The sequence below is a fragment of the Agaricus bisporus genome (genome assembly GCF_000300575.1).
Source record: "Agaricus bisporus var. bisporus H97 unplaced genomic scaffold AGABI2scaffold_2, whole genome shotgun sequence".
In the NCBI taxonomy this organism is placed as follows: Eukaryota; Fungi; Basidiomycota; class Agaricomycetes; order Agaricales; family Agaricaceae; genus Agaricus; species Agaricus bisporus.
The window spans coordinates 104,829-130,183 of record NW_006267355.1 but is presented as its reverse complement, the minus strand read 5'-3'; the positions used below and the strand labels follow the sequence as shown (position 1 = coordinate 130,183).

The 25,355-nt window shown below is 46.2% G+C and overlaps 10 protein-coding genes across 10 annotated transcripts; 7 read left to right on the top strand and 3 right to left on the bottom strand.

Moving 5' to 3' along the window:
- Positions 1-3,042: 3,042 nt before the first annotated feature.
- On the top strand, positions 3,043-4,466 carry AGABI2DRAFT_63594 (hypothetical protein; the record flags this gene model as incomplete). Its single annotated transcript, XM_006457677.1, has 8 exons — positions 3,043-3,386; positions 3,441-3,516; positions 3,567-3,606; positions 3,659-3,699; positions 3,751-3,809; positions 3,861-4,132; positions 4,185-4,355; positions 4,408-4,466. The coding sequence occupies 8 exons, from the start codon at positions 3,043-3,045 to the stop codon at positions 4,464-4,466; spliced, it is 1,062 nt and encodes a 353-aa protein (XP_006457740.1).
- A 114-nt stretch (positions 4,467-4,580) lies between these two features.
- On the top strand, positions 4,581-5,719 carry AGABI2DRAFT_148293 (hypothetical protein; the record flags this gene model as incomplete). The annotated part of the gene is made up of 4 exons (XM_006457676.1): positions 4,581-4,864; positions 4,929-5,130; positions 5,179-5,311; positions 5,358-5,719. The coding sequence occupies 4 exons, from the start codon at positions 4,581-4,583 to the stop codon at positions 5,717-5,719; spliced, it is 981 nt and encodes a 326-aa protein (XP_006457739.1).
- A 2,274-nt stretch (positions 5,720-7,993) lies between these two features.
- AGABI2DRAFT_198710 (hypothetical protein) lies at positions 7,994-9,062 on the top strand. The gene is made up of 4 exons (XM_006457675.1): positions 7,994-8,016; positions 8,078-8,590; positions 8,710-8,859; positions 8,917-9,062. Exons 1-4 carry the CDS (start codon positions 8,000-8,002, stop codon positions 9,014-9,016), a joined length of 780 nt encoding a protein of 259 aa, XP_006457738.1. The 5' UTR covers positions 7,994-7,999; the 3' UTR covers positions 9,017-9,062.
- Positions 9,063-10,213: 1,151 nt separating this feature from the next.
- AGABI2DRAFT_190170 (hypothetical protein) lies at positions 10,214-10,949 on the bottom strand (the record flags this gene model as incomplete). Its single annotated transcript, XM_006457674.1, has 2 exons — positions 10,844-10,949; positions 10,214-10,789 (listed from the first exon to the last, which is right to left on the bottom strand). A coding segment is annotated over exon 2 (513 nt), but the record flags the coding sequence as incomplete, so codon positions are not given.
- A 415-nt stretch (positions 10,950-11,364) lies between these two features.
- On the top strand, positions 11,365-13,994 carry AGABI2DRAFT_198709 (hypothetical protein; the record flags this gene model as incomplete). The annotated part of the gene is made up of 10 exons (XM_006457673.1): positions 11,365-11,655; positions 11,746-11,830; positions 11,890-12,155; positions 12,206-12,233; positions 12,283-12,373; positions 12,421-12,510; positions 12,630-12,873; positions 12,923-13,128; positions 13,180-13,396; positions 13,449-13,994. The coding sequence occupies 10 exons, from the start codon at positions 11,365-11,367 to the stop codon at positions 13,992-13,994; spliced, it is 2,064 nt and encodes a 687-aa protein (XP_006457736.1).
- A 152-nt stretch (positions 13,995-14,146) lies between these two features.
- AGABI2DRAFT_198704 (hypothetical protein) lies at positions 14,147-17,051 on the top strand (the record flags this gene model as incomplete). The annotated part of the gene is made up of 11 exons (XM_006457672.1): positions 14,147-14,566; positions 14,632-14,762; positions 14,813-15,010; positions 15,061-15,228; positions 15,281-15,605; positions 15,668-15,804; positions 15,854-15,929; positions 15,985-16,245; positions 16,301-16,393; positions 16,444-16,512; positions 16,564-17,051. 11 exons carry the CDS (start codon positions 14,147-14,149, stop codon positions 16,933-16,935), a joined length of 2,250 nt encoding a protein of 749 aa, XP_006457735.1. The 3' UTR covers positions 16,936-17,051.
- A 316-nt stretch (positions 17,052-17,367) lies between these two features.
- On the bottom strand, positions 17,368-18,414 carry AGABI2DRAFT_114778 (hypothetical protein; the record flags this gene model as incomplete). The annotated part of the gene is made up of 4 exons (XM_006457671.1): positions 17,368-17,959; positions 18,017-18,213; positions 18,272-18,341; positions 18,398-18,414. The coding sequence occupies 4 exons, from the start codon at positions 18,412-18,414 to the stop codon at positions 17,368-17,370; spliced, it is 876 nt and encodes a 291-aa protein (XP_006457734.1).
- Positions 18,415-19,074: 660 nt separating this feature from the next.
- Positions 19,075-20,772, top strand: AGABI2DRAFT_176347 (hypothetical protein). The gene is made up of 7 exons (XM_006457670.1): positions 19,075-19,226; positions 19,280-19,380; positions 19,438-19,790; positions 19,844-19,972; positions 20,023-20,079; positions 20,132-20,297; positions 20,353-20,772. The coding sequence occupies exons 1-7, from the start codon at positions 19,150-19,152 to the stop codon at positions 20,583-20,585; spliced, it is 1,116 nt and encodes a 371-aa protein (XP_006457733.1). The 5' UTR covers positions 19,075-19,149; the 3' UTR covers positions 20,586-20,772.
- Positions 20,773-21,668: 896 nt separating this feature from the next.
- On the bottom strand, positions 21,669-22,840 carry AGABI2DRAFT_133605 (hypothetical protein; the record flags this gene model as incomplete). Its single annotated transcript, XM_006457669.1, has 4 exons — positions 22,795-22,840; positions 22,565-22,733; positions 22,288-22,509; positions 21,669-22,230 (listed from the first exon to the last, which is right to left on the bottom strand). Coding segments are annotated over exons 2-4 (903 nt in total), but the record flags the coding sequence as incomplete, so codon positions are not given.
- Positions 22,841-23,606: 766 nt separating this feature from the next.
- On the top strand, positions 23,607-24,880 carry AGABI2DRAFT_148286 (hypothetical protein; the record flags this gene model as incomplete). Its single annotated transcript, XM_006457668.1, has 5 exons — positions 23,607-23,630; positions 23,682-23,709; positions 23,853-24,083; positions 24,140-24,318; positions 24,368-24,880. 5 exons carry the CDS (start codon positions 23,607-23,609, stop codon positions 24,878-24,880), a joined length of 975 nt encoding a protein of 324 aa, XP_006457731.1.
- Between the last annotated feature and the right edge of the window lie 475 nt (positions 24,881-25,355).

Genomic DNA, 25,355 nt, shown 5'->3' with positions numbered 1-25,355 from the left:
CCCTATTTTATCGTCATTCGGATCGATAGTGTCGGTCCACTGTCAGGTGAGTTTGGACACCACTGATAAATAACAGGTAGTAAGGGGTGAACGCACGCAGGGATCTGTCTCTATCATAGTATCGAATGGAAGAAAGGTTCGGGGATCAAACTGCCACCGGGCAGCCCGAAAGATGATTCGTACGTCTAGGATTATTCACGGCGCTATATAATCCGAGGGTAGGAAGTGTACGGGGTAACTGGAGTATCACTTATTTACTCACCTCAGGTCCTCGAAGCATGATTTTGATTATCCCAGAGGAGTATTTCGAACGCATGTTTGGTCGAATCGCTTCTAATATACGAATTCAGTCAGAATTAATCCTACATGTCTGAACAAAGAAACGTACCCTCATACAAAATCTAACACTGAACAGAAGGGTAACTAACAACAGTAACCATCGAATATTGAATGCCTTGAATCGATAGAATGAGAACCCAAAGATACTGCTGATTGTCATAGGATACATAGGAACAAATTTGTTACGCGCGCGACATGAGAATCCGCTCGGCGGAGTTCCATTCTGCTACTTATCAAGACAGGGTATGTCATTCCCAATGGCAACAGATGCAGAGTGAGAGTGGTCGTCTTGACTCTCAGCGACCCTAGGTTACCCTAAGTCAATCATTTGATTACGTAGTCCTGCGAGTTTATGGGGAACCCACTTGCGACCATTTGTGTCAGATTTGTGTTAACAACGTTCCTCGCTTAGTGGTCTTGTCGACGTCTTCTTCTGGACGGTAGGCCAGCATCACATCCATACTGGTCTTGCAGCACTGAGTCGGAACGTGGGCCATTACCACTACAATCTTCGATTCGAACGTACCAGTCAGAACGTTGCTCTTTGCTAAAAATAGGTCGAAGACAGGAAAAGGGCCCGTTGTACAGCGCCGAGGGCTTAGTAGATCGACTTTCCGGTCTTCGCAGGCATAGTCCGATTCGGCGGAGTGAGCAGATATTCTCCGCCTTGGGTTCGCCATGAGTTACAGATTGAATGGTTCCAGCGCAAGCCAACGAACGAACTTTAGGGCATATAGAGTATCCTGACCCAAGAACGGTGAAGTACATTCACGACCGCTCAAGCTGAAGGGCAACATCGATGACGTGTCCCTCCTCGACAACAAGCCGCAGTTGTCAAACCTGGCAGAAGGGCCTCAGTGGAAATGAAATCAACAGGGGATAGATAGCAATATCGCGCAATGGGTATATGCATCGACTCCTTTCAACCTTTCATCTTTCATATTGTCAAGGGGAAATTCCCCTCCATCACAGCGTACGCCACCACTGTCGTGATTTCGTCCTCCGCACATGCTTGCAATGACATCTGCTTCATCTCCTGACCCTGCGCTATAACCTGCCACTGTTCCTCTCCCGATGGCTTGTCGAAACCGTCTGGTAGCTGAAGCGCTGAAGCTTGGCTATCCTTCGAATGATTTTGTCTTCTTCGTTCCGTACGACGTTGGGCATACCGGCGCGGAGGAAGAGTGCAACACGCGCCAAGTCTAACCTCGCTTACGATCTGCAATCCGCTGGTATCCGAAAAAACCTTGATATTGTCGTCGGTGGGATCAGGCGGTGGATGCAGACAACGGTGAGGGAGGATCATCTTGCACAAGTGACGGCCAAAGTGGAAGAAGCGATGAAGGTTGGTCTGGCAGTAGCTGCGTCTTATAGTTGTTAACCTCCAAACTGGTCGAAGTAGCCAAGCTCTTTCAGGGCTCCCGTGGCCATTACCGATTTGTAAAAGGCGGAATAAGAGCGGCAGGGTGTATGGCCCACGGAATGCGTCCACTTGCTCCCTTCGTTCGTACCACATGGATACAGATACGTCAAGACCTATACAAAATCGCTCCTTCTCGAGCCCTCTTCCAAATAGCTCTTTCAGGCCTCTGGAGGATTTCCCACCAGCGGAAAGAGATGGAGATCATGGCAGACTCGACCTTCTCGACCTGGTCCATGAGTGGGATGACTTTTCTTTTTCTTGAGGTCGAACCATAACTGGCTCAGACGGTACCGTTGACATGCTCCAGGAGAACATGTTCCAGTTTAGGCCGCGTTCTCCAACGTCCAAGATGCGCATAACCTAGAGAGCCTTTCAGAACGAAGAAACTCCATAGCAGCGACTTCGCTCACCAGAGCATACACCTTGGTTATCCTAGTAAGGTAGGGGATACGTGCAACGATCGCAAGCCGAGACCTAAAAATGATGAAGAAGCTGCGTTCAGGCCACCCTTCCAGAGCTTTCAAAAACGAACTATTTCCCTGGTCTTGCAGTTCACGTAATCCACCACAGTTTAGAGGAGTCCGGAGATGTTGAAGACGTGTATGCGCTCTTGGAGGGGAAGAGCTTGATTGACGCTGAGTACCGAGTTAGACAAAGACAAGGCAGAAGAGACTGGAAGGAAATGACCTGTAGTGAATTTGAAAAGGTTGCTCTTCAATGCGTCAGTCCAGCATACTGGATGATCGATTGGTCGTGGAGTGACGAGAGTCTTAGTGAGGAAAAACCATTGAATGGAGACACGGGCAACGAGAAGGATATATCACGGAGACTCTAGCTGCAAGGGGTCGTAAACAGAGCGTCTCGGGGAAATCCTCGAACAGAAATCATAGCCTGAGTCAGATAGGATTTGTAGGAACAAGGTTATTGCGTCGGCGATAGGAGAGTCTATTCATTCAGATTTGAAAACTTGGCAAGTCAAGCCCCGTCATTTCCACGGGCAACAAATACAGAGTGAAAGTCGACATCTCAGTGACTAGTGATGAGTATTGTATCTCGAGTCACTGAAGTCAATTGATTACGTAGTCCTACGAGTTTGTACCGGGGTCCCACGCTCGACCACCCGTGTTTAAAAGCGTTCCTCACTCTGCAAAACTCCGAACTACAAATTCATCCTAATCTGTCGTAGCATGCCTCGAAGGAAACGTGATGCACTCGAAACACCAGTGGAAAACACGTCGATTCAAAATGTAGCGGCAGTCGCACAAGAAGAACAGGCATCAATGGATCAAGGCCAAGAAAAGACAGGAAGACCAAAGCGTATTCGAAAGGCTACTCAACAGTTTACAAGTACACCAACAACCGCGCAACCCAAGAAACAGAGGGCCACTCGGAAAGCAGTAGCTCGCACTACAGGAAAAGGAAAGGAAAAAGCTGCAGACCCTGTTGCAGAAGGTGCAAGTGGAAATCAAAGCCGGACCGAAGATACGACTGGCGAACCTACTAAGAAGAAGGCCCGCACTACGAAACAATCAGCCCCGAAAGAAGAGAAACGCCTTGCTCAATTTAGGTCTCACTGTCCCCAGAATGTCCTCGAAAGAGCCGAGCGAGTCCGGATTCAGAGGTGGTCAAAGTTGTCGATCGGCATTATACATTCAACTCACCATCACATTGCGTTCAGGTTTTTCATGATTGAAAGGAAGCGAGAAGGGAAAACTTTCAAAGAGGAATTCAAAGTCCTCGGCTCAACTGCGAATGTGAGCCAATCTCAGTTATCCTATAACCTTTCTTAATAAACCCCCATCAGGTCTACACTGTGACTATTGATCACAAACCCAAATGCTCTTGTGCGTAGGCTCAAGTATATGGTCTCTCATTTTCATCGACAAAAGCGAGCAGGCCCTGACAACGCAATAAGGGGTAATCATTGCAAACATATTGTATATCGGCTGGCCTCACCTACTGTGTTTCAGAAGCTTACCACATCTTAGATGTTCATTTTCCTGAAGGTGCTCCTTGTCCCAATCACCTCGCACATCTGGTATCAAAAGTTGGTTTTCGCGTATCTCTACCGACTGCAAAGAAAAACTCATTATTGCAGGGCGTTATTGACGAGCGAACTTGAAACAGTGTTTGCTCAAGCTCCTGAAGCACCTAACTCGGTCACCCATCCTCGTGTTCTGGATGCATACCTTCGTGCTACCGGTCAAAAAGCCGAAGCGTCAACCGCAGCCAGCAGCAGCAAGAAGAGAATTCCAGGTGAAGAGGATGATTGTCCCATTTGCTATGATACCATGTATGGAGTTGCTGAAGCAACCCTCACGTTCTGCGAGGAATGTGGCAATGCATTACACAAAGAATGCTTTGAACAATGTGCGTGGCTGGCTTCCCCTACACGGATACGACGTATTCAGTCCCATAATAGACCAGAAGAGCGCTCGCCAAACTGGTAAAGAAATCACCTGTGTCTGGTGCCGTTCTACTTGGGGAGTAACTACATCTTCGAAATCTGCGGGCGCTGCTACCCAACAGCACGGTTTCATCAATCTAGCTGATGCAGTTCCCGATCTCAACGCCCATCGTGACACGTCGACCTGTAAGATAAACCTTTTCTCCCCTGGTATAAGGTTCCCTTATCACTATGCCAGATTACCATGGCCCTCGTCGTAGTCAACATTACTATGGGTACAATCAATACACCAGTTGACGCTGAGCAGTCGATCAAGATCTACATTGTTGAATATTATGTAATTCAGCTTATCATGACTGATTTTTAATCTTCGCACCATATTGGATCTCCTTCTGAGCTAACACCTATCCTATGCTTGCAATATCAGATTCAGGGCTACAGAAACATTCGATATACTGGTTTGACGATGCCTCGCTTGTTCTCCATGTTCAAGCTGTCCTCTTCAGAGTTCACCTTCCACTCCTCGAACGTCACTCTCCATTTATTGCGTCCTTAGAGAAAACGTCCTCTAGCTATGAACAAATCTCAATAGTCATCGAGAGTAGTGCTCCTTTGGTATACGTAACATTTGGGGAGGAACGGCCTGTTAGAGACACGGATGTAGAAGCCCTTCTAGAACATATGTATCATGATCTGTGAGTAGATGACATGTCGTCAAGAATGCACGCTCTCGTATTACTTACGAACCATATATATCAGCCCTTTGTCTTCAGACTCCCCCTTTGAGCGCGTAGTCGCCGTGCTACGTTCGTCCAGTCCCTCGCAGCTCCATCTTCCTGCCCTGCACGCGAAGGCCAAGCAGTACTTTTCTTCCATGTTTACTACAAAAATGCTGGCAACATCTACTCCGGGCGACCTGCATGAAGCTCTTTCGATAGCAAGATCTCTTCGTCTTGAATCGGTAAGTGTATCCATCGCCTTGCTGAAACAAAGGGGTTAAATGCGTTAGGTCCTCAAAGTAGTACTGTACCAAATCATGGTCTCCTCAAATCTCGATGACGAAACCGCCCACCCGACGGACACACAAATGACTAATGCATCACAACCATTGTCTTCCCAATCAGCTACTTCGACCGAAAATAGTACGTGTCTTCGTGTTTATGTGAGCTAATCTTACGAAATTGCTAGAAAACCCTCTCGAAAACGTTCGTCGGTTGCCTGGAGCTGACATACAACTCTGCAAGAGTCTAATGACACAAATTATTGATTATTTCACTCCGATCCTTTTTACCCCGGCCGCCACGCCCCATATGACATGCACGGATGTTTTTGCTGATACCTGGATGCCCCTTGTCATCTCTCCTGCCATAGAAAATGATGGAGTGTACAAGCCGATCGAAACATTGGAACGAATGAAACAGATTGACTGGGCATCGCATGGCCTCTGTGGTGCTTGCGTAGCCGAGAAGTGCGAAGAATGGTCAGAAGAGCAGGAAAATGTCTGGGCATTGGTGGAGAAATTGTTGAAGGCAGAGTCATCAATCATATGAGACTACAGATTTATGCCCCTTTTAGCTCTTTGATCTGATCAGAGCTCATCGCAGTCATCGCATTAACGAGAAGGAAGGTGATACCGGGCACGAGAATGTTAAAATAGTGTTTCATGATGTCCTCATGGTTTAGTTGGCCCATTCATACTCTTAGAAGTCACCCACGAGGTGACTGATGCAAATCTTGAGTGCTCTTAGAACGTGATCGATTCGAATTAAATTGTAATTCAACTCGTGATTTTCCCACTCTGTCCGCAAGGATCCGTCCGGCCTTTTGTTTGTGTGTCCCACCCGAAATGCTATGTTGGATTGCCATTCCCATAAATTAACTGCGACAATGCATCTCTCATGTTCGTCTCCGGTTTTGGTGAGTCCTACCCGAGATCCCTGGATGTCATTTAGTACGTGAGGAAACAGGATCGTGCCAGTCGAATTCAATTTTTTATTCGGTATGTCAGGTATGCCCACAGTGATTGCGCGATTATGCGATTATGTATGTCAGCTGGAAACTGAGCCCACAATATACAAGATTCGAGGCCCGGTAGCGTGTTTCGATGCAGGTTAAGTGTGTGCCGACGCCACTGTTTGTCGCCAGCCGGCAATGAGTTAATAAGGGCGAGCATTGCAAGCTCTTTCTGCGTCCCCCTACTTCAAGTCATGCCAGCAACTGCACAAGTTAGAATACTCAAATGGGGAATATTCGACATCGCGTATGAAGTTCCCAAGCGTTCACTTTTTTCGAGTTTCCCAGTACCCTCTATCCTGTCGGCTTTTCGGAGGTCTGGCGTTCATGTACACGTCTGGAGACTCGTCAAGGATGTCTTCTGGATTGCACCTGTGACATTCTCGGCCTATCTTGCCTCTTCTGTATGGCTGGGCATAAGTCCAGCCTTGTCTCTACAGCTTTCGTATTATATCATACAAAAGGTGAGCATATCCTATCTCAATTGAAATTATCTCTCAACCAAGAATATACAGATTGAGGATCTGGCCTGCAGCGAAGACGAAGGAAGTCGTCAGTCGATGCAGACTGAACTCACAGTCAAAATCTTTGCTCTATTATTTTCCGTGCTTCTATCGGTAATCATCGAAAAACGGAGGTGAGTAGATACACGCGAGCGGGTATAACTTCCATCATTTAGCATCATGCTGTGATGTAGACATGAAAAGGAACTGTTGTTATGTGGTAATCTACGACACCACTTTCTTCCTCTCATTGTCACAGGTATAGAGTCTTCCTTCCTTGGTACGAGTCTGAGCTTACATTGTTTTCCCGTAGCAAGTGTTAATACTGATATGAAGTTTATTCAAGGCAAGTCATGTCGTATTGAATGAATTTCAATCGTACTAAGTGCTCATTGCCTGTTGCTAGATAAAGACGTTCGTCGCTATTATCCCTTTGCCAGTTCGTATGGGGAAGGGGCTCCGTGTTGGAGTCTCTTGAAGGGTCTCACCGAACGCCTACAAAGTGTCATTTCGCTAGCTCTCGAAGTATTGCTTCTTATCAGAGTACTTCTTCAGCGGGATATTTTTGATAGATATTCCCTCGGAGCAACAGCTTGCGTGTTCTTCCTTGTTCTAATTTATTCGCCCACAAATGGCGTTGACGGTGCTGGTGGGTAAATTTATTGATATCATGTCTGACATGTCTGACACTCGACATCATTCTTCTACGTAGGATACACCTTCTGGACGATGAATGCCGCTTATCACCAATTAAATTCCCTCTATTCTATAGCATTCGGCGAAAGGCTTCGGGAGCAGCTGGTTAAAGATGGTATCAATGGTTACATCTCCGAAGGTGAGTAAAGTTATTATTGATGTCGAATTCATTTGACCCCTACGGCCAGAATATTCGAAGCATTCGCAAGAGCTTGGAGTAGTCAAAAGCGATGTACTCAATCTTGCCTGTCTACTACCGATTCCTTGGTATCACATTGCCTTGCGGCATCTCCTTCTCGAATATCCCATGGTAAGGGGCTTTAAAAAAAGCTGGGCGATTGTTTTATGGGCTAATCGTTTCCCGTACAGATCATCTGTGCTTTGTTTCTAAAATGGAATTCCTCTCCCTATATTATGGCGACCCTGGTGTTTTTTCAATCTGCCACCAGCGCAATTCGTTGTGGTATCGACAATCTACGGTGGAGTTGTGATCCAAGATCATTATCAGGTTTATTGTCTGAAGCAGAGGCCCTCTATCATTCCATCCGCCAAGGAAAAACCAGTCAGTGCTTAACATTTACTCCTTATCCGAATTCTTCGGATGGCTGTGCCAACGGAATGGCTGTTCAGCTTAGGTCCGTGATATCTACTTCTTCATTTGACATATGTCGAGTTTTGACCATTCGATGTTGGAAGGGGTGTGACGTACAAGTACCAAGACACACTAGAAGGAGAGGCAGCTCTGCGGGATGTATCGTTGAACATCCCTGCCAATTCTCTTGTTCTCTTAGTTGGTGAGAACGGGAGCGGGAAATCTACACTTTTAAAACTCTTGGCACGATTGCAAGAGCCCAATACAGGAGATATCTTCATTGATGGCGCTCCTATCACGTTTTATGATCTACCCAGCATCCGAAAACATATCAATTTTCTCATGCAGTCCGAAGATATTTATCCTCTTTCGGTGAAGGAAAACCTTTTGATGGTGGTTCCGGATCGGAAAAATTTAGGAGAAACGGCGCAAGAAAAGATGGATGAGGCTCTTCGCCTGGGAGGATCGGAGAAACTAGTTGAACGAGTGGGATATGACGCGGTTCTTAATCCACCAGTTCTCCTTGCGCAAAGTTTACAAGGCTGTGGAAACGGTCCAATTGGTTCTGCCGCATTATGCGAACTCGAGAAGCATACCCAACGAAGACTGATATCAATGTCACATGGAGAAAAGCAAAGATTTATAGCGTAAGTCTTTCGTTCTATCATTGGCCTATTCCTGAAAACTGCTCCGTCAGCTCCCGTTCGTTCATGAGGTTGCTCAATAGCGATACAAGGCTATTAATGGTCGACGAACCTACTTCTGCTTTGGATCCGATTGCGGAACGTGACATATTCCAACGATTCCAAGAAAAGAGCAGGGGAAAAACCACTATTTTTGTGACCCATCGCTTCGCGAACCTTTCCCAGCATGCGGACATGATTATGTAGGTTTTCAGACTCCAAAGTAGAAATTGCACGACTGACTTGGGCTTCTTCGAAAGTTGCATGAAGAACGGTGGGATTGTCGAGCAGGGACGTCATGATGATTTGATATCAGTCGGTGGGGAATACACTAGGCTATATAATGCCCAGCTAATTTAATGTTGTGCTCGTTCTTTGATGGAGGCTGGTCTCCAACAGACACAGTAATTGATCGTGGGTATCTATATTGCAGCCGTTCAATAATTTTTACCGCAATAACATATTAAACATATTGTTACCGTCAGATTATGCCCGATATGAAGTACATCTAATTTACTGTTGTCCAGCTTCATACCACGGCCTCTCTCCTCCGGACCTTATCAATGGAGGGTTATCACCAAGCTGGAAGAACATCAAATCTTTATATGAGTAAAGGAGCCTATCCAGATATTCCTGTTGTTCTTTCCGTGTAATCTGACGAGAGCTATATGGGTCTGCTTGGGTGAAACGTAATTTGACAAGGCCTTGCGGGAGTGAAGACTCGCGAGTTACGAGACGATCTAATATCCCCTATGACTTATGTTAGCTTAGACTTATGATGTTATTCGTTATCGCGAGCGTACCATCATTGTCGTTCGCGGTCTAATTTGCCACATAAAAGAATAACGGTCATCTATAACGACAATTTGTCGATAGTGACTTCCGTCGTTCACGGTTGTAAGAGGTTCAGGGTCGTTATAACATATATGAAGGGATGTGATGTCGGAAAAGATCGTAGAAAGGGTATCACATAATTTGGGATCAGGATAGACAACACTGAGACCTATATGAGCAGGACTATGGTGAGCGAGGGGTCTCAGGAGCCTTTGTATTTCGCATTGGCCATATGTATTCTCTTTAGATTTGCCAGTATGGAGGGAGAGATTTTTGAAGGGGCATGCAGCGAGCACTTTGGATGCGAGGTTGGCTGGGCCGTGATAGTTCACAATGCGTGGAACGCAGGAGTGCGATGAAGGGAGCGGGTATTGAACGTATTCAGCGTCAACGTAGTCGATGTCGTTGATATCGAGAGTCTCCAGTAATGGACACAGTTGAAGTACATCCTGCAGAAGCCCAAGTGTACGAAGGCTGAGGTTCAAGGATAGATGTCTCAGCATCTTCAAAGGCTTACCCAGTGTCGCTAGGGGGTATAAGCAAGCCTCCGAGAATTCGTAAGAGTTGAGTACGAGGCAGCTTAGCGTCGATGGGGAGACTATAGGTAAACGCTCAATATCAAGGTTATCAGGATCTCGTCTCTCGTTTGTTACGATACGCAATTTCTGGAGGTTCCAAGGCAATACGGAGGATGGGATCGGCCGGATGATGATGTTCGTTTCAATCAGTGAAAGGTTTGAAAGCGTTGATACCTGATCAAGGGCTTCAAAAACGCTCTTGTCAACTCGGATGGAAGTGAGTGTGATGGTGCTGAGTTTAGGATAAAGTTGGAGAGTACTGAGGAAAATAGTGAGAGCGGATTGGTAGGCCTCGACGAGAACACCAATACCTCGAATGTTGGCGTTGGTGTCATTGAGGCTCCGAGTGTGCTCGATCCCACTAAAACTCCATTCTTCAACATGACCAACAAAATGTCCAGTGGCAACGACAACGAAGCGGGTCGCTGACCAGAGAAAGTGCTTGCACCACATGTCCCAGTTGTTGTTGTCAACATCTTCTTGATTAGGTGACCAACAGTGGAGAACGCGATACAAGAAGGTTTGGCCAGTCTTGGCAAATTGTTTACACACTAGGCGGACGTTCCAGATGTCTTTGATATCTACGAAGTGCCAGCACTCCGACCAGAGTTCTGCCGGGAGAATGTCTTCGGCCCGCCGCGGATTGTCGTCTGCGTCCATCACGCATACGTGCAATGAATTGTCGGCGGGAAATGCAAAATATGAAAGGCTGTGTGTGGTCCTAGGGCGATGCGTCACGAATTAAACCCCTATAACTCGGAATGAATTGATTTACCGAATGACGAAGCACCGAAAATCTGGGTTTCTGATCTCTTTCGTCGGAAAGATTCACAGGCTATGTAATGTGGACGACATACTATGCGTCTCTGAAGTCGTAGTTGGAGAGCGGTGTCAACATATTTTTCCGTTCAATTTCTCTAGTCACGTGGTCTCCATGGATATTCCGGCGTTTGTCCTCCTCATCATCCTGCGCCATGCAGCATCCCCTGGACATTTGCGTCGTTGCGCAAAGCAAGCTTACGATACCCGAACAAGTGCAGGTACTGCAATAATGGCTCTCGGTACTGCTTGGTGCCTTGAAACCTTTTGAAACTTGTTGTGTCGTAGGCGCTGTGCGATAGGAGCCAATAAACTCGATCTCTCATTCAAATTTGCTGATATACATTATTACTACCCACCCCTTTACCATATATATACCTTTGCAGTAAACATCTTTCGGCCACATTATTTTCACCCTGTACTCTTTCTCAGTTTCCCCCCTCCCAGCCCTTCATCCCTGGAGAACGCAGAGGTGCCATGGATAGTTCCATAACCTTAGTACATCAATTTTCCAAAGAACATACGGAACGGTCTTCGCTACCAAGTTATGAGCCAGTACCACGATCTGATTACGACCTGTATGAGCACCAGGGGCATGATTACCAGAATCAAGGGCAGGAGTACCACCCGGACGATTACCAGCTGGAGGCTAAGCCATGGACAAGACGGAAGGCTTTTTGGATCACTATAATCATTGCTACGGTGGCTATTGTTCTGGCTGTGGTACTCCCTGTTGTGTTGGTTGCGAACAAGAAGCACAGTGGGGAGGTTCCAACCCAATCAGCTCAACCAACCCCCACTAATAAACCGAACGTAAGTCTCTTACGACTGCTGGTTACTCGAGCTAATGTTTCATAGACATTAACTGTCGGAGGTGACGGCTCGACTGTAACTCTTGCGAACGGCTCGACATTCACGTATCATAACAAGTTTGGAGGATACTGTAAGACCTGTTGCTGATGCCGTCAATCGGAAGTGGCTAAAATATTTTCGATTATCAAGGGGTCGACGATCCAACAAACCCATTCATCGATAATGCTCAGCCAAATTCATGGACACCTCCTCTAAATCAAAGTTGGAATTGGGGCAATGATCGTATTATGGGTATTAACCTTGGCGGTTGGTTAGCCCTAGAACCGTTCATTTCTCCGCAAGTGTTCCAAAAGTACCCAGAAGCAGTAGATGAGTATACCCTCAGCGTGGCTATGGCGGCCGACACGGCAAATGGTGGACTTGATCAAATCGAACAGCATTACGATACTTTCATTGTAAGGCGTATAAATGTCTGGAAATTGCGGTGTTCTGATGCGTTCGCTAGACTGAGCAGGATATCGCGCAAATCGCTGGTTTGTAATCTTGTGTTGGATGTTCTCTTTCTTATTTCTTCATGCTTAGGTGCCGGGCTAAATTTTGTTCGCCTTGCCTTGCCATTTTGGGCTGTGGGCACTTGGCCTGGGGAACCGTATCTTGGAGGGAAAGGCTGGCTGTGAGTAGTCATATTATGTATTGTTGTGCAATATTAACGTTTACCAGATATGCCCTGAAGGCCATGGGCTGGTGTCGTAAATACGGGCTCCGGATGATTCTCGACTTCCATGCTGTTCCAGGATCTCAAAATGGCGAGTAATATCTCTCCTACCGTTCCGTATGCTGAGCATTTGCAACAGGATTTAATCACTCGGGAAAGTTCGTGAATGTTTGCAAAGAAAAATCCGGATTGTGAATACTGATTCTCTTGGCAGGCTAAGCTCGATAAGCTTCCTCCATGGTAATATGGGTTATGCCAATGCGCAAAGGGCATTGAGTTACATTCGTACCATAACCGAATTTATTTCCCAGAAGGAATATCAGAATGTTGTGGTAGGCTTCGGTATACTCAACGAGCCGATTCTGGACGTAATTGGGATCGATAACTTGCTCAGCTTCTATCTGGAAGCTCACGATGTGATTAGAAACATCACTGGTTATGGTGAAGGCAATGGACCCGTATGTTTTATATCATATTTTCGATAATTTCATCTTAAACACCCTTTAGTACATTTTTATTCATGATAGTTTCGACCCCAAGGCGTGGACGGGCGCTCTTGCAGGAGTAGATAGGATGGGTTTGGAACTACATGAATACTTTTCATTTGGAGGGGTTAATGTTGACCCATTGGATGTACCCGCCGCCGACGGGCAACCAGGTGGAAATTGGCCATTGCAAGCCTGCAAGATATGGGGTCCACTTGTGAACGACGGGTGCGTGCTTCCCCTAGTAGCGGAGTGTCATCTCTGACCCGCTGTCAATAGGCGAGAAGGTTTTGGAATAACGATCACTGGAGAATACACCGCATCGCCTACTGACTGTGGATTGTTTGTGATTGGAGTCGGTCTGCCGTCTCAAAACCCGGACTGTGCGAAAAACGTCGACTGGCAAAATTTCGATAACGCGACGAAGGCTGGAATTCAGAATTTCGTTAAAGCAAGTGCTGATGCTTTGAAAGATACGTTCTTCTGGACCTGGAAGGTGCGTTGGGTTTTCATCGGGTTGATGAAAATCTTTTTATCAAATTTGCTAGATTGGACCCGACCAGGATGGAAATATTGGAGCGCCAATGTGGTCTTACCAACTGGGATTAGAAAACGGCTGGATTGCTGAAGATCCTCGTACAAGTGATGGCAAATGCTCCGCTCTGGGATTCGATCAGACCTATTTCACTGGACCTTATCAGCCATGGCAGACTGGTGCTACAACAACAACGGTCGCTGCTTCTTCCAGAACACAATACTCCTGGCCACCCCCAACCATTTTGGATGCTCAAGTGCCGTTTTCTCTTCTACCATCATATACAAACACAGGATCGATTGTTACGCTACCGGTTGCAACGTTTACTAGTGCCCCTAATTCGGTGACGGCTGGCGTTAATGGTTGGTTTGATGATAATGACAAAACTCCTGACATTACTACGGTGGCAGGATGTTCGTATCCGGATGAGTACATTGCAAGCTTCTCTGTTACTCCTACTGCTCCTTGTACTGGCACAGGGGTGGCGGCAGCTCCTACTGTACCTCCTGCTCCTGCTCATATTGGACCTGCGGTTCCTACTTCTGTAGTTACGATATAAAAGACATTTAGCATGATTGGACACTTTTTAAATGTAGCTTACGACTTCAATGGACTGTTCATATGAACTTGGGATATGCAGTGCTATTATTATACGGGCGCATCATTGATTTAATGATTTGTATGTAATCTTAACCTTGTCAACGCACATCCATGGCTTCCGCTACTGCCTCCTCTTCGACTCCACATGTGCTTCCCCAAGCCGCGGGCAGGAAACAGTCTTCAACGCAGGCCAGGAATCCAGTTGCTTTGCGCCTGTACAAAGTCTTGAGCACCAATTTTGAAGACGCTGCAACTCGAGAAGCATTGCAGTTTCTTTCGGACCTGTACGCACCTCCCCCGTCGTCTATCAAGGGAAAAGAACTTCTTAAACCCCGCGACGAGTTTGAAGACGAAGACGATATCGAGACTGACGTGGCTGATGGTCGAAATTCGACTTTGAATCAACCACCTGTCGAACAGGTTCCAGGCGAAATTGCGGGCCGTGCACGAAAGCATTTGCGAAGAGACATGGAAAAAAAGCTCGCTGAAGGGAGCCGACAATTTTTGAAAGCCTTGAGCGAGGTTGATCAAGTGTGTTTTCTTCACTATATCAAAATGTGTATGTGCTGAATATCTCCATTGTTTTGGATGTATAGAGATTGAACGATCTACAGGTACACCTTGAAGCCATGAAGTCTGATTGCGACGAGGCCGAGACTCAGTTGGGGTTGACGGAACAGTCTGGTCGGACATTACTCGAGCGTGCTGGTAGTCTGAGGGAAGAGAGGTGCGTTTCTTTCTCCTTCCATCTCATGTTTATAACTCACGGCGTCACAGAAAAGAAGTGGAGGATAAGAAATCCATCGTCGAATTGTTTCTTTCGAGATTTACCCTCACGGAACAGGAAATAGACGTCATTAAATCCAGAGATATTCACATTGGAACACGCTTTTTCCAGACAATGGACAAAACGGAGAAAATCAGGAATGACTGTCAGGTTCTAATGGCGGGGGAAGATGGACCAACTCAGGCTGGGTAAGCATCTCGTCATTGCCCCGCCTGTGTGTTCTGACTGGAACACATAGAACAGACATAATGGCAGCCACTTCATCCTACTTGGAGCATGGATATGAAAAATTATTGCGCTGGGCATCAAGCGAGTTTCGTCAAATCGGTCGTGAAATGCTCATTGAAGTTACACCAACCTTACGAGAAGCGATTCGAAGACTTCGTAAACGTCCGGAACTACTAACGTTCGTACCCTCCATACTCGACCGAGATTCTGTCGTCTGACCTCGCTTTCAGTGAGGCTTTGACGAACCTCTCAGAGACACGTCAAGCCACGTTGTCATCATCCTTCCTTACCGCTCTGACGCGTGGAGGTCGATCTGGCCTTCCTCGACCTATAGAACTTCACGCCCACGATCCGATGCGATATGTTGGAGATATGCTTGCGTGGGTTCACCAGAGTATCGCTGCCGAGCAAGAGTTCTTGGAGAGTCTCTTTGATCTCAAGTCTGCGAAGCGGATGGTCGGTAGTGTGCGGAATTTCGGGGATGGAGGTGAAGAGGAAGAATGGATTCAGGAACTATTAGATTTAGCGGTTGGGAAGCTATGTGTCCCGTTGAAGGTACGATTCATATGTGGCAATGTGGGTTTTCGTGGCTGATCTGTCTTTTATTGGCTGTATAGATGAGAGTGCAGCAAACTGTCCGGTCGCAAGAGAGTAGTATCATCTCCTACAAAATCGCGAACCTTTTACAATTTTATCTCTTCACTATGCGAAGGACCATTGGGAACCATGCCATTTTGACCAAGACACTCCAAGAGTATGCTATGTATCACTGGGATAATAATCGTGAGCTGATTTATCAACAGTGTCACCGACCTTGCCTACAACGTATTTTACGAGTCCATTCAAACCCAGCGACGATCTTTGGCCCACTTACAACTTGTGCGTAGTCCCTTCATTTTGTTGTATCAAGTTAATTAAGAAGATCTTTTCCCAGCCTCCTGATGATCCATCCTTGACTCCGCCACTCACGGTTCTTGATCATGCGCAGATTTTACGTGACATTATGACCGTATATCAGTCATCCATGGTTGATGATGAAGACGCAAATGAACTTCAAGCCGGGTTTTCGAAAGTGCTTGATATCATGGTTGATCCAGTGGTTGAGGCTTGTGCGAACGCTAGCGAGAAGAAGAAACACTTGCGTTCAAGATGGGATCAGGCTGTGTTTATGCTGAATTGCTTAAGCTATCTTCTGGTGGGTAATGTCTTTACTCATCTTATACGTGGTGATTTGACGTGTCTCGTGACAGAGCATCTTGGAGCCATTTTCATTCACATCAGCGAAACAAGACGGCGTTCGTAAGATGTTAGATGCGCGGATAGGAGCCCTCACGGATGAACATGTGAGTTCCCGTTCTCTATAATGTAGCTGAGGCTGACTTAACACGCGTAGTACATTTCTATCTTGAATGACGCAGGAATCTATATAGCCTGTCAGACGTGTCATCATCGCCCTTCTGATGTATGATTTACCTCACATTGTTCGAATAGTTTATTGAGAAATCCCTCTCAGGAACCTCTTTCTCGTATACCTTCCATGCGACCTACGGATCTACAAAGAGCACTCAAACATTTCTCGACTTGGTTATCCGGGTTAGAAGTTTTGCATTCACCACGACTTTCACAATTGGTGGTACAAAAGCTGCATGAGAGGATACATCAAGACGCTTTGAGGAGGGTGGCAAAAGAATATAGGATGCTGTGCGAGGAAATTGGGAAACCAGAAAACAAGTATGAAGCTGCGAGTACGTTATTGGGAAGTGAGAGACCGTTTGGGAGAACGGATTTGTTGTATCAGATATTTGGGCTTCAGGAAGAAGAGAGCGACAAAGATGATGACAGTGAAGAGGAAGAGGAAGATGCAGAAGATGATGAGGAGGACTGATGACGAGTTACGGAGGCGAGTACATGATATATATTATGCCCTTCAACGAAAGAATAGCAATGACATGACAGGCAATGAGGCGAAGGCCTAAGTTAGCCATCAGCGTCACGTTTCAGTGGAACTACCAAGTCTAGTTGCGAATAAGGCTTCCACTGATTGATTCTCTCCATCTGTCAGTATTGCCGAACTGAGGCACCTTTTAGGAAAATCCATGAAACAAATGTCGCTAGGACTTGAGAACGCACACTTATTTATGTGAGGGCTAGGAGCGTCGGGGGGCCGGTGGATGGTATTACCTCTACAGGCTACAGCTATATAGTTTTAAGTCAGTTACTTATTGGCCAATTGTGCCAGGATCTACTTAAACGAAGAGACCTAGCAACAAGAAGAGGCAGGCAAATTGTTTCTATTCATTCATTTCAAGTATGCTAATTAAAAGGCATCATCATCATATGAGGCGTCCAATGATTCCCCTATAACCGAAACTGCTCTACTTCTCGGTGGACTCATCGTCCTCGAACAAGAAGAAAAAAAGTACTTTTCCACCACATCCGCCGTAGGTGTTAGCCCAACAAGATGAATAGCTTGCCTACGACTGCCGAAACTGCGCTTCCAGTGGGAACAGTTTCTGCACAGACTGCACGAGGTCGCATGGACTCTCGGTGCTTCTTGTACTCCATCTAGACTCTCTCTCAACATGAAAGTCTTGGCTAAGAAAATTTTGACGACCCTATCCAAACCTAATACATCAATCTCTTCCTGCCGCATATTACTTTCTAGTGAAGTACGATCAAGAATTTCTTTATACGCAGAGGTGAGCCAAGGGGTCAGATCATATTTGTCGCCAAGGCGGATCCGCTCCACCACTGGAATTTCCATATGCTCGACTCGTTGACTGATATAATTGAAGATCTCGTCAAAGACAAATCGGTGGGCGATGCTGAGGAGAGCGAGCTTGTCTTCCTGATTAAACGAGAGAAGTTCAATGACTGTGTCTTTGTTGGCGGACATAGAAGGTAACGACCTATTAGAAAGAAGTGAGGTGGTGTTCTGCGATGTTTGGAAAAATCAAAATATTTACATTGCGTAGAAGAAACGCAACAGCGTCCTGAATTCCTTTGCAGTTACATCCGGTAGCGGAATGGTTTTCTCGTCGGACTCCTTATCAGTTCTCATTACTGGGTCATCTGGGCCTCCGGTCTGGGCAAACAAGTCCCGAAAGATTATAGATCCTTGGATGAAAAAATGACGATGGATTTTGAAGAGCCGATTTTCAACCTATGACGATTGGCATGTGTTAGCTTCCTCGCAAATTATTTGGATCGCCACAACTCACGAGGAATGTTGCCATAGGGTCATCGTCAAAGTAGAATAATTCATCACGTACAGGAACGGGATTTTCAGTTCTCAAACAGAAATGTTAGATTTTTGTTTCTTTTTTTCGTCCACAAACTTGGCTCACGAAGGTGAAGAATCCATGGGGGCTACACACAAAGAGATAGGAGGTTAATTGTATTCGATCCTTTCTTGCAGTAGTATTAATACTCTTCGGTATTTTTCCTGTAGAATTTGCGCGAACATGGTCGTTGGCGCACGATCGTCCCATTATCGAGTGTTCTACACGTGCTCGGTAAAAATAACAAACATCTCAGTCCGCAGTAAAGTCATTCTCTAAACTTGTATGTGTTGAGCCCAAGATAGCATAGTTCGAGGGGACCATCCATCGATATCCATCAGTAGCGGCACAGCACGAATGATAAAGAATGAGCAAGGATGTTGAAGACTAGTTGGACCCCCTCCACGTTCTTGAAAATGTGCTTCTATGTAGTATTGATAGTGTCTTCCTCCGGGTACGCGCTCCAAGTGTCACGATCATACTTCTGTGACGCGGCGAGGTCAACCTTAGTATGGCTGGTTTACTCTTGTTTACCTCCGCCAAACGAGCTGGTCACCGACCAAATTTTGACTGGCGCAGTTCATTATTTGTCAATGACCGCCACTAACCCGCCCCTGTTAACCTCTGGTGGAATTCAAAAATTACTGCGTTTAACGGATAAGTTTTATCCCACAAATATCACTGTCCAGATCTTCCGAGCTTCTTACCCATATAAACCGCCATCTTTAATGATCAGACCTGGCTCACTGGCGATCATCAATATTTCTGACGGTCGTCAATGTCTGCCAGCCATATTTAACCGACCGGCAGGAGTCAATATGGACGAATTTTATATGGCAGTATATAGAATAAAGGACGCTGTATTGTGTCCGATCGCAGCAGAGGATGAGGAACGGTGATGCACTCTTGATCCTGTCATCTGTTTCTGCTCATACCGCCTCTGCTTAGGTTTCTTAATATGATAGTCATCCGTGAGCTCGAAAAGTGTACGGGTCCTTTGCATGTGGTTATAGGAAACCCGTGCGATTATAGCTTACGGTGTCGACACGGTGCGTTCTTATGATTTTTTGCACGAAAAGCAAGCGTATGACCCAATTCGGTGCCAGAAAGCCTTCCGGAGGAGAATGTTACACCACTTGCAGTGCTGCCATTCATTTCCACCAACTTTAAAATCCCTTGTATCCAAGTTCGTGTCACCTTCAAATCGCGTTTGCACGATCCGCGCCACCCGACGCAGAATTTGGGCTTTTATATTCACCTTATGGACGAATCCGGTGAAGTTAGGGCTGAGGTAGATACCGACCTCCTTGCGGATGAAATCTACGATAGATTTCAAGTCGGAAGACTCTATAACATCTACCACTCAGGACACAAAGGGTTTTTCGAGGGAAGAACTTTCCTTTACAACTTGAAAGATAGAAGCTTACTGGATATATCGAGCTGGACAGTGATTGAAGAGGTATGTTCAACGAAGTCTCTACGTATGCCGTTCAACTTGAGCCTCTTCTCAAGTGCTCCGTCATTTCCCGGTTACCGCCATACCGCTTCAGTTTCACTCCGATACCTCGCCTTGTGAAGATGGAAAGGAATGATAAAATAACGTCCACCTACGACCCCTACAACGACACTCTACTCACGTGGGTTAGTTACATTCTGACACATGCTATGCCTTCGCTCACCTTCCTTCATAGTCTGTTGATGTGTTAGCAATTGTAAAGGACGTATCGGTCATTGACGATACTCTCAAAGTGAGTATTGCCGACGACCGCTTTGGCCAAACTCATTTGACTTTTGTATCAGGTGCCCGTTCGTCAAGTGATTATATTCGACCAGTCTGAGCTCGAGCTATTAGTCAAATTATTCTCCTACAACGCTGAAGAGTTTGTTGCGCGCCCAGGTGATATCGTTGCTTTCCGAAATGCTCATCTTCTCGAGCATGTGGAGCATACCCAATCTAAGTACTACGGTAAATAACTTCTTCACCTTGGTTTCATTTTAATATTTAAACGGTTCAAAACCAGCCGATGGGGGCGAGCTGATGTCCCATACGACTAGCCCCACCTATTGCAACATACTCTCCGTAATAACCCCCAGCACCGTTCATCTGGAACCGGAAGTGGAAGAGCGATATGCTCTCCGTCGCTGGTATAACATGAGTTTCCTGGGGTCGTCAAAAGATGAGTCTGGCTTATGCAAGCACGAAGAACAGAAGGCAATCGCAAAATTGTGCGAGGGACAAAATATTGACGTATAGTTGCTGACTGGTTCGGGGAGACGTATTGAAGTCAACCGATACATGACGGAGGATGTACAATGATGCTGGCAGGAAGGCTGGCAATCGACTACGGTTAAAGCCCCTGATCGACCCTACCTTATCATCCTTCTGTATCCCTCAGCACAATTCTACTAATAAATTATTCCAGAGAGCACGGCACTTTCTAATCCTTCAGAAGTTGTCCCTGGTGAACAGAAGCATTCGCAATTGCGCGGCGGACAACGTGGACCCACGACTATTGACTCGAGGCGGTATTTTTTATCTTAGGTGAAGAACATGGCGATGGACACGAGTGATCAAGATGACTGTTTCTGGTCGCTAAGTTGATCTTTTTTGGTACGCCAGTAGGCCTGCGGTTGTCATTTAAATGGCCATCCAGATTTTCTTTCTACAACTCTTAAACTTGTGATTGGTCCATCGCACCAACGTTTGCATCCCCGTCTTTTGCAGAGAGAAGGCGAAGGTCTTGGTTACGTGTTGTAAAATTGACGCTGAGGAATGAAATTATTCAGTTTCAAGTTCACATCGTCCGCGTTGTCGAAGAAGAGAAGCCAGTTCCTCTCGGGCTGGCTTGCAAGCCAATGGAGACTCGCATCTACTGATCGGTTTGTATTTCCTAGAGCAATGGCCTCGAGGTCGGTTCGAAGAGTTTGTTCATTGGTCGCGTCAATTGTAGAAGACGTCGGAGAAGCTGGAAATAAAACATATAAATTGTCGCCAGTCGCGCATTGGTAGAGAGTAAAATCATACCAGGTTGATTCTTGCACAAATTTGAGAGCAATTTGGGTCTTGCCGGAGCCCCCAAGGCCATGCAAAACCAAGACACTTTGAGAGTCATCCCCCAACTCAAAATATTTGCGCATTTTATCAAGGATTTCCTCTCGTCCTTTATATGGTTTCACAGGAAGCGGACAACGCTTGCGTTCCCTGGCTTGTGGGACCAATTCATTTGGAGGCCTAGGATTGACTAGGGTAACGAGATTAGATTATTATGGAGATCTACATGAGCGATTCTTCCATAGTAAGTTGCTCGGGTTGAAGCTGCCTTCTCGGAACTCTGATCGCACTAACCAGCAATACAAGCTTCTCAGCGACCTCCACCTTCTGCATATATTGCTTTGTATGAGCCTCCACGTTGCTCAGTTTCTCCCATTTGGAAAGCTCTATCCCCTGCATCCCCTGGTCGACATTTAGTCTAAAATAGGTGTTTGGCAACTTGGCGAAACGGCGCAACATTGCTTGGTGTGTTGATTCGCAGTCGGTGCTGATTGCCTTCAACGCACTGATGACGCCGGTTGGTATGATCCGCTGGTATAACCCAGGCTCCTTGATCTTGGTTATTTCGGCCTGTCCAGTACCAATGCTCACCAAGCACCCGATTTGACGAGTGCCAAATAGAGCATTGGCTTCTTCCAGTACCACCTGACTCGGATTATTGCGGCCTAGTCCGCCATCGATAAAGGGCTGGTTCCGCCCGATTTCAATGCGCTTAAAAAACGTGGGTGCTGCAGATGTCGCTCGAGCAGCCTCCCAAATCTTGCAATTGAAATGTGTTTCACGAGACTGGTATGTCCTGAAAAGCACTGGAGAGTCCATGTTGTGGGCGTTCTTTGCGCATACGAAACTAGTGAATCTTCGAATTCAAAGTCCAAATGCACGGAAGAGTAAGTAATATACTCACGTTCGGCAGACTTCACCTTGATCACTTTCTAATAAGAGTGACTCGGAATCACCAGTCACGATCTTTACGACAGATTTCATGGCTGCTTCGAGTGTTGTCGCTTTGAATTTTCCGTCCCCCCATGACTTCATAGCGGAGAAGACTTGTTTTGCCAGATCGTCGTAATTTTTGATTGCCGTGTCTACATCCATCCGAAGACGCCCAAGCATCAAAGCGATTATCCTGTAATATACATGTGAGTAATATGAGACGATCGTGGGTGTGTAACACAACGTACCCACCAGTACTAGTACCACCAATCAGATCGAAGTAATCGCACGGCTTCGGGAGTACGCTAAGAGGTTCTTGACCGTCTTTCTTCCGTTTCTCGTTCTCCTCAAACATCAGCTGGTGCATAACTTCTTTGAGGATGAGTAGTTCTGAAAGTCCGCGAACCCCACCGCCATCTATTCAGAGTTTACTAGTTAGCGACTCCATCGATGAGAGAGCGCAAACGGACGCATATACCTAGCGCAAGCAGCCTCAAAGGCGGTCCTTCTGCAGAAGAAGTCATTGTGAAAGCCAAGGATAAGCGCTTAAGCCTCGAGCTATGATATATGACATGCTGCACTAAACTTTCACACGGAGAGGCCTAGTACTGTTCGCTGCGACAACTGGTTCTTGATATTATCTGAGGCGAAGGAGGGCCCTGGACGTTCATCGGGATTCCGAGTTCCTTGTGCTGGATGACATCCTATGTCGAAACAATGAGATCAGGATGTAGTGTGGTGTGACGAATTGAATTGAATTTTCATTGTTTGTTTTCGGACCGCTGACTCTCTATTTGTTCCTGTTTGATAGCGCTATAGCCGTGATTCTACCAAAATCGTGTGCCTCACTTACAATAGTGGAAGTAGGGTATAATATACGGATAACCTCAGAGAATGACATGTAATCCCGTGCTTTAACGTATTCCAAATAGTACGATTGAACGTTGAATATTCCCGGCATTCTGTATTTCATTCTCTGTGTCGCACAATAATCCGGTCATTGGAAGTCTGGTAGCATAACATTTACGGTGCGGGGCTAGGCGACGCTCCCTTCTTTCTATGGTGGAAAAGTATTTCTCAGCTCACTCTAACCTCTCTGGAAGTATCACCCATCCTCTAGCTTACCCTAGTTTTTGTCCAGACGGCAATCACCTGGATTGCGCAGATCAGATTCCGGGTCAGAGGCTCATAGACAACAAAGACAAATACATGCGCGTTCGCTGAACGCGTCATGCATTCGCGAGGTCATTAACATATCAATCCTCTTCTTGCGATTATCCTCAGTTGGTCATGGTCGCAACAACAACAGAGCAGGTATGTGTTATATATCAATAATCAGTTACTAGGACTGATTCATGCTCCAAGTTAACAGCGCTAGCGAGTACCACCGTCAGTACGTCTCGATCTAGTGTTTGGATGATAGTCCAGGGCTGATAACAACGTTGTTTCTTTCTCGTTCTCTCTGGAATACTTCACGCTCGATTGCACTCCATCTTCTGCGCCCCGACGTTCGCAAATATCGATGTGCCGTTACAGTCGTCCATCCACTTGTTCTTCTATCCGTAACAGATCACCACGCTCGATCGGTTTCACGCAATTCGCATAAAAGAGTTGTGGGTGTCTTGCTTGGACAGGATAATGGCAAAACCGTAAATGTTGCCAATTCTTTTGGAATACCGTTCGAAGAGGATGAGAAGGATTCCAAAACCTGGTTTTTGGACCATAATTATATCGAGGGAATGTACGAAATGTTTAAAAAGGTCAACGGTGAGTCGGCAAGCCGTCTTTCTTCGAAAGCTGATCTGAAGTATAACGCTGTCTAGCTAGGGAAAGGATGATTGGATGGTACCATACTGGACCGAAGCTACGCGCATCGGACCAAGAGATTAACGATCTATTCAAACGATTCATTGCAAGGCCCGTCATGGTCATCGTGGATGTGCGACCACACACAGTCGGCATTCCAACGGACGCCTACTTTGCTGTAGAGGAAATCAAAGACGTAAAATGTTTCTATTACTGGGCGCAGAAATTTTACTGAATTTATGCAGGATGGCACGGAGACCAGAAAAACGTTCCTACACGTTCCTTCCACAATAGAAGCCGAAGAAGCCGAAGAAATCGGTGTTGAGCATTTATTACGGGATATCAAAGATTCTACGACGACGACATTGGCTACTCGTGTTAGTGAACAATTAGCTTCACTGCGAGGCCTCCAATCTAGGCTGGGCGACATCCAGAAATACCTGACAGAAGTTGCTGCAGGGACTATGCCTGTGAATCACCAAATCGTATATCATTTGCAAGATGCGTTGAACCTACTACCGAACCTGGCCGATCTGGATTTGACGAAGAGTTTCACGACGAGTACGAATGATCAGATGCTGGTTGTGTATTTGAGTAGTTTGTTGAGGGCGGTGATTGCGTTACATGGGTTAGTAGATAACAAGGCGTCGATTGGACGCGCCGAGTTTGAGGAAGGGGTAGACGGGGAGAAAAAAGAAGAGACTGAAGGAGAAAAGAAGGGCGAGAAAGAAGGCGAGAATGCAAAAGAGGGCGAATAGAAGCAGACAAAATAGTAATCCTGAGTCAGAGTCAAAAGACGCCGTCCAACATGAGGCAGCCAAGCCACAGCAGATCCATCTGCGAACCCGTCCTATGTTCTAAAAATGTGCATTATCTATTCTATATGGGGAAAGTTCAAAGGATATCAGAGTCCAGACTCCGTCATCGGGTTTCCTCAATCACGGGCAGAAATAGAGGCATAAGGAAAGGAAAGAATGGAAAATTATTGGCTGGGCGGCGTTCGTGAGTTCAGAGACATATGGTCTCTTATCCTGTCGGACAGGGAAAACTGTGGAGGTGCACCATTACCAACCGTGCCTGATTTCAGCGGAACACTCAACCTCGAACGGGTCCGACGCATTTTCGGTGAGAATAATCCTCAAACAATAGAGAGATGCCACTGTGCACAGCGGTCTATCCACGAGCTTTACGGGGCCTAATAAACGGCCAATCGCTTATGACGGCCTCGTACGA